The sequence below is a fragment of the Danio aesculapii genome, chromosome 15 (genome assembly GCF_903798145.1).
Source record: "Danio aesculapii chromosome 15, fDanAes4.1, whole genome shotgun sequence".
NCBI lineage: Eukaryota > Metazoa > Chordata > Actinopteri > Cypriniformes > Danionidae > Danio > Danio aesculapii.
In genome coordinates, this window is record NC_079449.1 from 20,510,345 (window position 1) to 20,524,427 (window position 14,083).

At 35.8% G+C, this 14,083-nt stretch overlaps 1 protein-coding gene across 1 annotated transcript; it reads left to right on the plus strand.

Moving 5' to 3' along the window:
* Positions 1–1,373: 1,373 nt before the first annotated feature.
* On the plus strand, positions 1,374–13,759 carry sarm1 (sterile alpha and TIR motif containing 1). The gene is made up of 8 exons (XM_056474464.1): positions 1,374–2,341; positions 5,116–5,734; positions 7,576–7,788; positions 7,888–7,979; positions 8,328–8,654; positions 10,739–10,928; positions 11,626–11,747; positions 11,909–13,759. Exons 1-8 carry the CDS (start codon positions 1,884–1,886, stop codon positions 12,027–12,029), a joined length of 2,142 nt encoding a protein of 713 aa, XP_056330439.1. The 5' UTR covers positions 1,374–1,883; the 3' UTR covers positions 12,030–13,759.
* The last annotated feature ends 324 nt before the right edge of the window (positions 13,760–14,083 follow it).

Sequence of the window (14,083 nt, forward strand, 5' to 3'; positions counted from 1 at the left end):
CACTGGGCTGCCGTGTCGCCCATCTAGAAAGGAGGGGGAGTAGGGGTGGGTGTGGGTGTTCTTCAAGACGAAGATACTGCTGTAAGAAACTCTGGTTGTTTATAGTGAGTTAGAAATCATCAGATTGGTGAATCAAAACTCACAGGAGTACAGGAAGAGCAAGTAAACTCCACACAGAAATGTCGACTGGTTCAGTAGGGACTTTAACCTGTGACATTCTTGCTGTGAGGCAACACTGCTAATTACTGGGCTGCCATGTCGCCCATCTAGAAAGGAGGGGGAGTAGGGGTGGGTGGGGGTGTTCTTCAAGACAAAGATGCAGCGGTAAGAAACTCTGGTTATTTATAGTGAGTTAGGAATCATCAGATTGGTGAATCAATTGTAAGTTAATGCTGGATCAGCCATGGACAATCATAAGCATGTGATTCTCTCAAAATTAGTTTATAAATAATCTTCACTTATTTTGACTACTGAACAGATAAAAAGTTTATAGGTGGTCTATGCAGTGATTAAAAAGAGTTTGCACAGTGAGCAAAACAGGCTGACTGTAGAAACCTCATGAATATTTAGATTATATGTGAGGTATGATTGGTTGTCTGTGGGTCAGTGTTGCTTGGGTCACAGTTTTCCCGCACAATTTGAAAATGCAGCTGCAGGAAAAAATATGAAGATTTGTGTCTGTTTTTACATGCTGCAGCTGCCAAAATGTTTCTTTCTTGCAAATACAAAATGAAAACTGAATCATTTTTCGATAGTACTGAAAGGTATTTTGAATGATTGTTTGGTAAAAGCAGATCAGAAACAGATTTGTAAGGTGATATTCCAGAACAACAGATGAGATCAAGGGTAGCCTATGACCTTTAGTGTGTGTAAGAAAATTAGCAAACTGCTGAATATCAAAGCTGTCCAAGCAAGATAAAAAGCCAACTGTGTTTATATTGTAGCATCAATCTAAATATTAAAATCACCCAGCATAATTTCATTGAGAGACAAAGAGCACAGCTCAGTTAAACACAGTTAAGTTAAAAATCTTGAATTACTTTTAGGAGGACGGTATCTAGTAGCATGAATAGTAGGAACTGCTCCATTAATTTTATGATGACTGACTCAGAAACAATTCAGAGTATTCAGAAACAATTACTTGGGATACTTTCCATTTCTCATAGAATATCCCAGTCCAGTAGTGCGTTTTTTTACAAATGTATTTGTATCCTGGTGAAACAGCTTGGTTAAGATAAAATAAATCGTCATGTCTACAAGTTAATAGTACTAAGCACAAGTGTCGTCTTCCTCCACAAGGGGGAACCCAACACTGAACAGCACATGCCTGTGATGCTGAGGCAGATCCTCCACATCATCTACAAAAACTGGGCGGGTCTACAAGCGGACACCGAGGATGCTCGAAGATCCATCATCAACAAGCGAGGCTTTATTTCAAATTTAACGCATTCAAATAGCTTTTTAAAAACAAATAACTTCCGCTTCAGTTGGCTTTCTCAATGGACTTAGTGAGGGTAGGGAAAGGAGAGTGGAAACAGTCGTCTTTGTCTGACAAATCACAATCGATTTCCAGTGTACAGCAATACGAACCGGCGAATGTCTATATTTCTTCAAAATACCAAGATTCAGCACGTTATTCAGGTTTTAAATAACCGTCGCGGACCCCTTCTGAATGTGGATTAATCACAAAGACTCTGACGTCATTTGTGTTTATATTTTGTTGCTGACATCAGCGGGATAATGTGGTTTGATGTAAACAGTCGCTGATAATCAATTATCTCGCATAAGAGTGCAGCTAATAATGGTAATGAGTTAAATCTCCGTCACAGTCGATAAACAAAGAAACATAAGAACGGTTGTAGCAACAGACAAACAGCCGGTAGATGTTTTTGTCCCTCGTCGTTTACCTTAGCCAGATTTGCCGTTATCTCTCCATGTTTAGCTCCGACAGGCTCACGGTTCCCGAATATGTCAGTAGTCGGCTGCACAACCGGAGGACGGCCTCCGACCCCAGGGCTGTGTCTCCGGGGATCAGCACCGACGTCCAGGCCGTGTTGGACGGCTCTCTCCCAGCGTTGCGCTCTGCAATTAGAACGCTAAGGTCTTCCAAAGACACGGGGGACTTGGAGGAGACCCGCCGGGCCATTGCTGAGACTTTCCAGCTGGTTGAGGAGGCCTGGGTCTTGCCCACAGTGGGCCGCCAGGTAGCGGAGGAGATCTGCAACAGAATCCGTCTGGATGGCGGTTTGGAGCTGCTCTTGCAGTTGATGCAGACTCCTGCTGTGGAAATCACATACGAGTCTGCCAAACTGCTTGAGCAGATACTGGTGTCAGAAAACAGGTGAGGAACATTTTTGAGGAAGTGTGGTGTTTGTTCATGTGGGCCTTGTAAAGTATTTGGACACGCAAGTCACAGTAAAATATAAATTTAGTCATTTTTTTAAAGTTGTTTTATTATTTAGTGAATATCAAGCAAAATTGTATTTTTAATGAACAAATCTGATTAGTATTTTACAAAAAGTTTGGTTTTCAATATTAAGTAAAATGCACTATTGAAAACTAAATAATAATGATAATAATAATAATAATAATAATAAACAGACAAGACACTGCAGGAGAATAGGGTAAACAAATTAGTCTTATCTACATACATGATATCACCTTCGCCAGTTGACACACTGAATTGCAAACTTTTTTCTTAAAACTTAAAAAAAAAATTTATTTTACAATAAGCAGTTTTTAAAAATGTATTGTAATTGAAATTTAGAAACCCAAATTGGTAAAGTGTGAAAAATATTTTAAAATACTGTGTATCGGATATTTCATTACATTAGACTGAAGAAACTGAGAAAAAAAAAGACCAGTGCATGAAAAACTTTTTTAGTGTCTTATGTTAAAGTCTTAAGATATAATGATGAAAAAATGGAAAACAAGACATATTCAATTTCCTGATGAAAAACATTTAAAAATAAAGGAGCTGTGTGAGATTTTCTAAAATGCAGATAAAGGATGATCCTTTAAAAAAACTGTCCTGGTAGATCAAAGATATTCTTTTTAGCCAATCAAATAAGCTTTAAGCTGTGTGTTAAAGATTTGTATATCACACAGTCTGGTTGATGGATGAGCTCAGAATGATTTTCATAAGTTTTTAGACTGGGAAAGTTCACAATTTCTCATCTATCCAAAGATGCATTGGTCATCTCTGGTCATTGGTCATGGCTTTCTTACTAGGCTAGAGGTTTACAGTCATTTGCTGACAATATTATTTAGTCTTCAAAGACAAATAGAAATGTTCTCTTTTATCATGTATTACTCTCTTGCACTTCCAATATATACAGTATATAACGGAAAATGTTATTTTATTATATTATATATAATTAAAAACAGGTTATGTTTAAAACATTATTTCAGAGTGCAAAACTGGCTAAAAAATCCCATTTAAATTTCAAAATTTTTCTATGATTGTTTTTTAATGTTTAAATATGTATTTAGTGTTGGTTTTAGTTTAAATAGTGATTTAATTTTAGTTGAAGAAAATATGATTTTGTGACCATTTTGATCTATTTATCATCGTTGAAATAACATTATTTTAGGGTGCAAGACTGGCAAAAAATCATTGATAATGTTTAACACTGTTTTAATGATAGTTTGGTTAATGTTTTAACATGTTAATGTTTTAACAAAGACAAATTATCTTTGCTCCAACAGAGCCCCCCCCCCCCCCCCCCCCCCCCCCCCCCCGCCCCACTGCACTATTTCTATACAATATATTATGCACCTTTTAAAATCATATCATGATATATACATACATACAAACATACATACATACATACATACATACACACAGTACAAGTAGATAAAAGAACTAAAATAATATTGATAGAAATTAAAAAAAAAAAAAAATATATATATATATATGAGAAACAAACAAAAAAACAGTGGTCAAACTGCAAATATTAAGTTTGGATCCATTTACTCTATATATGTCAGCACTGGCTGCCAAATAAGATAAAATTTTTGACTGAAACCTCTTTGGTGGAGTACCGAATCTTCTCCATTGTATAATGGTACATAAGATCTCTAATCCAGTGATTAAAAGTTGAAGGAAATTTGTCCTTCCATTTAAGACGTCTAGCAATTAATGTTGAAAAAGAAATCATACTTTTGGTATAATTGCCTGAACTGGGATCTGTAATTAAACGAAATATTCCTACAATAAGGCAAGGGTCAATTGATACATGCAAAATATTTGAAAGGAATTAAATAATAATTGCCAGTACTTGGTAATTTTAGAACATGACCAAAACGTGTGTGTGTGATTAGCTATTGTTACTTCAAATCTATTACATAAGGGATTTATAGTTGGTGAAAATTTTTCTAATTTAGCTTTTGTCCAATATAGGCGATCGACCACTTTAAACTGAATAATTGCATGTTACAGACAAATTGAAGTTGTTTAAATCTTATTTATCATATCTTGCCAAATTTCCTCTTAGAGGATCAACTCAAGTTCACTTTCCCATTGTTGTTTTGACTTTTGTGACCATTTTTATCTATTTATCATTGTTTAAATAAAAATATTTAAGGGTGCAAAACTGGCTAACAACCAGTTAATTTGATTGAAATGATTTAACTTAAGTCTGCTATCTGGACAATAAATAAAAATACCAAAAGCAACTTAAAAACATTCTAAAGACGGACACAATTTAAAACAATTTTAGTACATATTGGGTGTTGCTATTTTTGTGAACATAAGACCAATTCAAGTGTCCAATAAAAATCATATTGCATCACAGTAAAAAGTTAATTTAAGTCATGTATCATTCATTATAGGGGCCATCTGGTTTGATATTATATTATATTATATTATATTATATTATATTATATTATATTATATTATATTATTTTATATTATATTATATTATATTATATTATATTATATTATATTATATTATATTATTTTATATTATATTATATTATATTATATTATATTATATTATATTATATTATATTATATTATGTTATATTATATAGTAAATATGTTGTTGGACTAAAAGTTTGCATCAGAATTAGTACATATGCATCACAGTAATTGTAAATGTGCATTTTCTCCAGGGATTATGTGGCACGCATGGGGCTCGGCGTCATCCTGAACCTGACCCGTGAGCAGGAGGATGCCCAGCTGGCACGGAGTGTGTCGGGCATCCTTGAGCACATGTTTAAACACACAGAGGAAACATCTGCACAGCTCATCACCAACGGGGCGCTGGACACCCTCCTGTACTGGTGCCGTGGCACAGACCCCACTGTTCTGCGACACTGTGCTGTCGCCCTGTCAAATTGTGCCATGTACGGCGGCCACCGCTGCCAGCGTCTGATGATCGAGAAGCAGGCGGCAGAATGGCTGTTTCCTCTGGCGTTCTCCAAAGAGGACGAGCTTATCCGCTTTCATGCCTGTCTGGCTGTGGCTGTGCTGGCTGCTAATAGAGAGATGGAGAAAGAAGTGGTGAAGTCTGGCACTCTGGAGCTAGTGGAGCCCTTCATTGCGTCGTTAGACCCGGATGAGTTCGCACGTAACATGCTGGACAGCGCAGACAGCATGCAGGGCAGAACGGCTGCAGATCTGCAACACCTATTGCCCTTGCTGGACGGCACACGTCTAGAGGGAAAATGCATTGCTGCTTTTTACCTGTGTGTGGAGACTAGCATCAAATCACGACAACGTAATACCAAGGTGAGGCAGAAACTAGACCCTACCAGAGTTTTAGGTCTTCATTTTGGTACTATTCTTGACAGTATCTGTATAACAGTACAAGCTATAAATAATTTTAGATACAAATAAAATAACATGTTTTTTAAATATATTAACAAGCATACGAATTCTGAAAATAATTAGCTTTAATTATAGATTTAGAGTACAAAAAAAATATACAGTTGGTTTGGGCTTTCTTCATTAGAAAAAAATATATATTAGGAAATAGGGATGCTTCGATCGATCGGCCAGAGATTGGTATCAGCCGATATTTTATGACCCAATCGGTACCTCTCTAATCTGGCCGATCACATGAACCAATTGCAAGTGTTCATTTACAAGTTTACAAGCAGAGGAAGAATCATTTTAACTTCTCACACATCAAATAGGCACATTTTCTTAATTGAGACTGGTTGAATTCTCATTCCCACATTTTCAGTATTTCCAAATTGCATTTTTAGCAATTTTTATTACCAATTTTTTTTATCTGTCTTCTGTATAATTTTATGTAAAGCTGCTTCTGACCATGACGTGTTCACACTGAATCTTTATAAGAGACATGTTTAAGGCATTATATGCAACAGCATTTATTCTGTTAGGAAAGGAGAGATCTCCACTTAAGTATTATACTTAGAAGGAAAATGTGCTTTATGCAATGGCATAGTTATATAGAGGCTTGAAGCATCAGAATCTCTGTATCGGCTGATCACCGTGACGAGGAATGGGTACTCGGTATCAGCTCAAAAAATCCTAATCGGAGCATCTCTATTAGGAAATATATACTTGGGAAACTTTTTTTTTTAAAGAATTAAATTTTCACAGGAGGGCTAACAAATTTTTACTTCGTGTATATTTATAATAATAATTAGAATCCACAGAGATGGCCTAAACCAGTGTTTCTCAATCACGTTCCTGGAGGACCACCAGCTCTGCAGATTTTCCATGTCTACTTAACCAAACACACCTGATTCAGATCATCAGCTCATTAGCAGAGGCTGCGTCAGAAACCGCATACTTCTATACTATATAGTACGCTAAAATCAGTATGCGAGCTGAGTAGTATGTCCGAATTCATAGAATTCGAAAATCAGTATGCGAGAAGTACCTGGATGACTTACTACTTCCGGCAAGACTCTGAAATGCACATCCCATGCACACTGTGCTATCCCATGATGCCTTGCGAGAGAATTCATGAATGGGAGTGAAGCTACGAAACTGACGTGGGTAGGTCACGTGATAATAACAAAATGGCAGATGTATTACATCCGAATTCCATTCATACTGCTCACATTCATACTGTATAGAACATACTCTTCTAGTGGCCGAGTAGTAGGTTTAAATTAAAATGCAGTACCTACTGAGTAGTAGGCTGTTTCGAACACAGCCAAAGACTGAAAGACCTATAATGGGTCTGACAGACAAAGGAGAGATCCAAAACATGCAGTGCTGGTCGCCATCCAGGAACATGGTTGAGAAACACTGGCCTAAACTTTTATAAAACACTATTTTTACAATTATTTTTTTTTATTTGCAAAATTTTAACATTTTAAAATGATAAAAAAAAACAAATGCAGACATTTAAGTTGCTAACTTTAAAACAATTAACATTTAAAGATTTAGAACTTTTAAATGTTGGGCTAATTGGGGTTATAAAACTATAATAAATAAAACCATAGAAAACTTTAATTTTATTGCAAATTTTATATTTTATAAATAATAAAGAGATTTTATTTGGTTAAAAATATAATTACTAAAATTTTTATTTGTTTAGATAATGCTGATAAATAGTTTCTGTAATATTTTCCTTGGATCTTCCTATTCAGATATTTCAGGAGATTGGTGCTGTACAGAGTCTAAAGAGGATCGTCATGTACTCCAGTAATGCCACCGTCTGCTCTCTGGCTAAGCGGGCCTTAAAAATGATGAGTGAGGACGTCCCGAGGCGCATCCTGTCATCTGTACCCAACTGGAAGAGTGGAGAGGTGCAGACCTGGCTGCAGCAGATCGGCTTCAGTGCATTTTCTGAACGCTTTCAGGTTTGTTCAGCACACCAAGATGAAGCTGTAAGATGTGTTGATATCATGCAGATGTTTCCTTCAGTTTTTAAACACCGTTTTGTGCACCACATCTCTCAGGAACTGCAGGTGGATGGAGATTTGCTGCTCAATATCACGGAACTGGATCTGATCCAGGATCTGGGCATGACGTCTGGGCTCACTCGCAAGAGGCTAGTGTTACTCAGTGGTTGGAAATTCTTACATATTTATGCTAACTTTTACATGTATATTCATTTAAAGCATGCAGTTCTTTAGTTAACAATGATCTAAAATAAATTTAAAAAAAATGAATAAATAAGTTCACAACAGTAAGCTTGTACTAATGTTTACTAATTTGAGTGGCAGAAGTAGCTGTGAAAGAGATGTTACATTTTTCTAATTCATATTAGGATCAAACTTACTATATATAGAATCATTATCGACACTAGTGACCGACAGCCATACAAAATCATATTACAATCATCCAAAACAAAAGCATTTATTATTATTGAAACAGTTCCATCTCACCTTCTGTACAGGTTTCTTCGAGATCTACGTGTGCTGAAAACCTACGCCAACTACTCCACATGTGACCCCAATAACCTGGCAGACTGGCTGGCTGATGCAGACCCACGGTTCCGCCAGTACACCTACGGCCTGGTTCAGTCAGGAGTTGATCGAAACAATATCGTCCACATCACAGACCAACAGCTGCTTACTGACTGCCATGTAGAGAATGGCATCCATCGTGCCAAGATCCTTTCTGCTGCCCGACGCCCATCTAAACCCTGCTTAACTGATTCCCAGCCTAGGGGCCCTGATGTGTTCATCAGTTACCGGCGCACTACGGGTTCACAGCTTGCCAGGTCAGATCTCACACAACATGCTTCTGCATGCTTTACATGTACATTAATTTATTTTGTAAAGCCGTTTCAGCATCTATACCTATATTCATGACAAGAACCAGTAAATTTGTTCATGATAATCTTAAAAGACAATTTGGAATCTTCATTTGACCTAACATGCATGTCTTTGGACTGTGGGAGGAAACCAGAGTATCCGGAGTAAACCCACTCCCTCACAGGGAGAACAAGAAATCTTTTTTTTTTAATTTTTATACTTGCTCCTTGGATTACCCATTTTATTGCCATATATACAGTTGAAGTCCAAATTATTAGCTGTCCTGTAAAATTTAAATTCTTTAAAAAATATTTCCTAAGTGCTGTTTAAGAAGTTTTCCAACATTTTAATTATGATTATTATAATTATTTAAAAATGATTTCTAATAAATATTTTAAATAAAAATACATAATTGTTTTTTATTTTTGCCATGATGACGGTACGTGATATTTTACAAGATACGAGTATTCAGCTTAAAGTGCAATTTGAAGGTTTAACTAGATTAAGTATTTGAAATATTGATGTTAGGTTATTCAGGTAAGTCATTGATCTATAGCGGTTTGTTCTGTTCTGTTATTGACCTTAAATAAAAATGTTAAAACATTTTTTTCCAACCAAACTAAAAGAAATAAGATATTCTTCTTCAGAAAAAAAAATATTACAGGAAAAACTGTAGCAAATCTCTTGCTATATTGAATCTTAAACATACTGGGAAATATTCGAAAAAGGACGAAAAAAAAAAAAACAAGAGGGAGTTCCTGCTCTGCTAAGTGATTCGTTCAAAATGGCTGATTCATTTAGAAGCATAGATGTACAGAAAATGAATTCATAAATTAAAGCCTTTATATAATATAGGGTTATATATACACCAGAGTTGCTCTGAGGTGGAAAAATAATAAGCTTTTTTTATTTTATACACACCTGAAACTTGTCTATAGCACTTGTTCACTGCTGCTCTTATAGTTGTGTAAATTGCTTCCTTGTCCTCATTTGTAAGTCGCTTTGGATAAAAGCGTCTGCTAAATGACTAAATGTAAATTTATAAATAATTGTGTCATATTTTATTATTAGTTGTTTATCGGTTAACTTTTTCTAGTATTTAACAAGACCATATATACTATAATGGAGAATAAGAAACTACAGATTATGTCAGTATAGATCCAGCTAAAAAAAAAAAAAATCCTGTGTATTAGTGTTAGTATCAACGAAACAGAGTAAGCTTATTCTATTTTTAGTTTCAGAGTCTTCTGAAAAGATTTGGGTGATCCTGAAAGTCTTAAAGGGGTGGTCCAGAGTGTATTTTTAAGGCTTGGTTGTGTTTATGGGGTGCAAAGCAATGTGTGCTCATGCTTTATTTGAAAAAAAAAATCACGTTATTTTTTTAAATATATTTCTTACTTTGATTATATACAGCTACTCTGCTAACATGAAAACGACTGTCATATTTCCTAGTTCCTCCGAAAGCCCACCCTCAAGAGCCTCTATTTGGTCAGCTAACATAATGGCAGCGTCATGCTTCTACTAGCACAGTGCTGTGCCTCTGCTGTGTAAATACTGTCAGTCAGTCTAACTGTAAATGACCTCTCAAATGTTAGCTCTATCTTTTTTTTTATAATTCTCTGGAACATAATTAAAATTAATCTGTAAGCACTTCTCTCTTTGTGTCATGTCCTTTGGAAGCCCAAATACAGAAACAGAAGAAGCTGTGTGGAAATAGCAGCGTTTGGACTGCATTTTAGCGTTCTCTGCTATAACATTACAGCGCCTCTGGCCACGCCCCTTCACTGCGTGGGGTTTATGACATCATTAACCCTGATGTATTTTTTTTTTGTAGTTCCCAAACTTTGCTAAGCTAACTCTGTAAAAGCCAATGTCTCCCTTTGCATTGAACTTTGATCATCTTACATTGAGAGATTTTGTTTATGTTCACACAGCTACATTACACATTTTAAAATAAGTTTAAAATATGATATCGTAGTGGACCACCCCTTTAATTGTTCATTGGTTAATAAAATGCAGAAGATAAAAGACTGTCTCTTTTTCTCTGCAGCTTGCTGAAGGTGCACTTACAGTTACGTGGCTTCAGTGTCTTCATCGACGTGGAGAAGCTGGAAGCAGGCAGATTCGAGGAGAAGCTGATCACGAGCGTCCAGAGAGCACGCAACTTCATTTTAGTGCTGTCAGCCAACGCTTTAGACAAATGCATGGGTGACGTGGCTATGAAGGACTGGGTTCACAAGGTTAGATGATGAAATCTCCATATATTAACACTAGAACTACAGAGGCGTTATATTTTTTACAATTTAATAACTTAGCTGAAATAAAACACACATCTATAATTCCCTGACTTTTACTAAATATGTGTATATTTCCTTCTAGCATTATTAAAATTACAAAATACAAAAGAGTTAGGATTATTTCTACCTAGAACTACCATAGCAATCAAAATGACCACATGCATTTCAGTTGTCGCGGACATTCATGGGTGCTCTAGTAGCCTAACTATATAGTCTAGTAGCCTAACTATACATGTAATAGACTGTATTACTAAAAAGATAATTTTTAGGGTGAAGGCTTAATTAAATATGATGACAGACATTTAAAGCTTAATTTTAAGATCTCAATAGAAGCTTTGAATGTAAATGACACAATAATATGACGTCCTATACAAGAACTCTTACATTCTAACCACTGTGGTAATTCTAATATTTATAGAATTCTGATAGTTCCAGTGTCAAGTTACCAACAACCTACACACTCCCAAAGGCTTCCATCATTAGTCATTAAATCCCTATTTTATAATCCATGAATATTTTCTCAGAAGACATCAAAACATTCTTGACGCCAACACACCTTAAAATGTGTTATTGTATCTATTTACAGTATATTGTCAATCTGCCAGGCGAAGCTAAATATTTTGTTTTGTGCCATCCACAGGAGATCGTCACCGCTCTTAATGGAAAGAAGAACATTGTTCCTGTAACTGATAACTTTGTGTGGCCTGATCCGACCTCTCTGCCGGAGGACATGAGCACCATTCTCAAATTTAATGGCATTAAGTGAGTCAACACTCTGATTGACTAAACAACCTGCTGTTGTTACTCTTTGACACCTATTACGTATTACTCTTGTAACTGGCAGTTACCAGATCCAATAATAGCTTTTAATGACACTTGCGCTAATTTAATTGTAGAGGTAATGAATGTAAATCTCTTCACAGGTGGTCCCATGAGTACCAAGAAGCCACAATAGAAAAGATTCTGCGCTTTCTCGAGGGATGCCCAAGTCAAGAGAAACCAGATGGGGCAAAAACGGACAAAAAAGAGCCACAAAAGAAGTAGAACACTAGTTCAAAGGCCTTTTATCGCCTGTAATAAGTAGCTGTTCCAAATAATTGCGCCACAACACAACTGTTTACCCCTCAGAGGCCAGTGTTTCCTTCATATTCTTAATATACGCATGTAGCTGGTCTAATTCCTCTGGGGTTTTATTTTGGCAAAAGACAGTGTAATTTACATTGAGATACAATAGAGCTTTAAAGGTTTAACAAAATAGCAACATTTTGTTGAGATTTCACTGGTAAGAAAAAAAAATCTTCGCTTCCATTGTGTGGATTCCTATTGAAAGTACTGGATTTTGTCTGTGAAAATTCACCAAACAACAGTAAGTATGACCACACTTTAATTAGATTGTTTGTATAAAAATGAAAATGCTGTAATTTACTCACGATGATTTGAAGAATGTTGGGAACCACTAGCCGTTAACATCTATAGTGTTTATTTTTCCTATTATGGAATAGGGTATATGCCGAGCTAGTGCGTTTCCCATACTGATAAACTTCCGGTGACCTGTTATTGTGAGTTTTTTCCATTTTAAACAGTTCTTTTACAGCATAGATGTTGTAATACAATTCAAATACAATCATTTAAACAGACTTTGGCATTCATTTAGTTGCTCAAGCGTAAAACGAGACAAAAAGCCGTTTGCTCGCACGCGCCCGTCAGAATCGGCAGGCTAGCGCAGAAGCTCCATTGAATACACTGGGGTAAAATAATGCTCATATTATAAAGACTATGGCGGCAAATTTTTTATTTAATGCAGTGCTTCTTGTACAATCTGAGACCCACTTTATATCGTATATCACTTAGCCAGTGGAGATCGCTGAATTTTAAAGAAAACAGACCTTAAATGCGCCGATTTTGCATTGGCATACACTTCACCGGAAACGATTAACCCAGGTTACTGGCAAATTAAAAGTCCTATTAGCATGCTTCGGCATATACCCCATGGCTACCGTAGACAACATTCTTCAAAATATCTTCGTTTGTGTTCAACAGAAAAAGAACGTTTTGGGAACCATTTGAGGCAGAGTAAGTGATCATTTTCATTTTTGGAGTGAACTATCCTATTAATGAACATTTTGAGTAAGTGTAAGTGGACAGCATAAGTGGCTCTAAATAACACCGAAAATACATCAGCTGAGCTATAATAATAATTAATAATCATATAAACTTTGCTCCAAGAATTGTGGGCGATTTCTATTACTCAGGATTTATTGTATTTATGACATCAGCATAAAGCTAAGCATAGTCAATCCACTGTTGTGTACTAAATAGTCTTGCATTTTAGCATTAATAGATAAACTTTTGGAACAATAAACATAATTTTTTTACATTTTCTTCAGTAGGCCCTTCATGACTAACAACTTCATGTTGTTATATTAAATCTCCTGCATCATTAACAAGTTTTCACTTCTGACAAATGTCACAGCAGAACTCACATTAAATCATTGTGGTTATTAATCTCCTCATGCAGTATTAAATTCAAAACACTGCTTTAGAGGCATAGAAAATACTATACAGCTACTTTGAGTCACAGATACGTTTTCAGCCACTGTGAGGATGCAAGTGGTCGAGGAAAATGCATTTATGAACACTTCAAGCTTTATCCTGCTGTTAAACTCTCTACTGATGCCTTATGATGTTCGTCTTTCAGGTGTAATACAGTGCGTCAAACCTGTATGAAATAATGTCCCTTTTTTCAGAATTAAACAGCAATAAAGCTCGTTTCGGAAAACATCTTTTTATTTTGTGCGTCCAGATTTCATTTAATCTAATCTACTACAACAATTCTGGGATGATGGAGTTGATATTTTTAGATACACAAAGCACCAGATTTCATTTTCACTTCCTGTTAGAAAACCGCGCAGACAAGCCATTATTGCAAGAGTTTCTTTTCAAATCCACATGATTCTCAGCTGCTTTTGCAGATTTGATATGTTTATATCAAAACCAACATGTGGAAACCTTAAAGTTCATTTTCACCAGCGAACCAGAGCTGTCAGAAGGCCATTTATACTAATATATATATATATATATATATATATATATATATA

Coding starts and splice junctions, on each gene's coding strand:
- sarm1 (XM_056474464.1), top strand. CDS start 1,884: ATGTTTTTGTCCCTCGTCGTTTACCTTAGCCAGATTTGCCGTTATCTC. Junction 2,342..5,115: donor ATACTGGTGTCAGAAAACAG/GTGAGGAACATT, acceptor CATTTTCTCCAG/GGATTATGTGGCACGCATGG. Junction 7,789..7,887: donor CATTTTCTGAACGCTTTCAG/GTTTGTTCAGCA, acceptor CACATCTCTCAG/GAACTGCAGGTGGATGGAGA.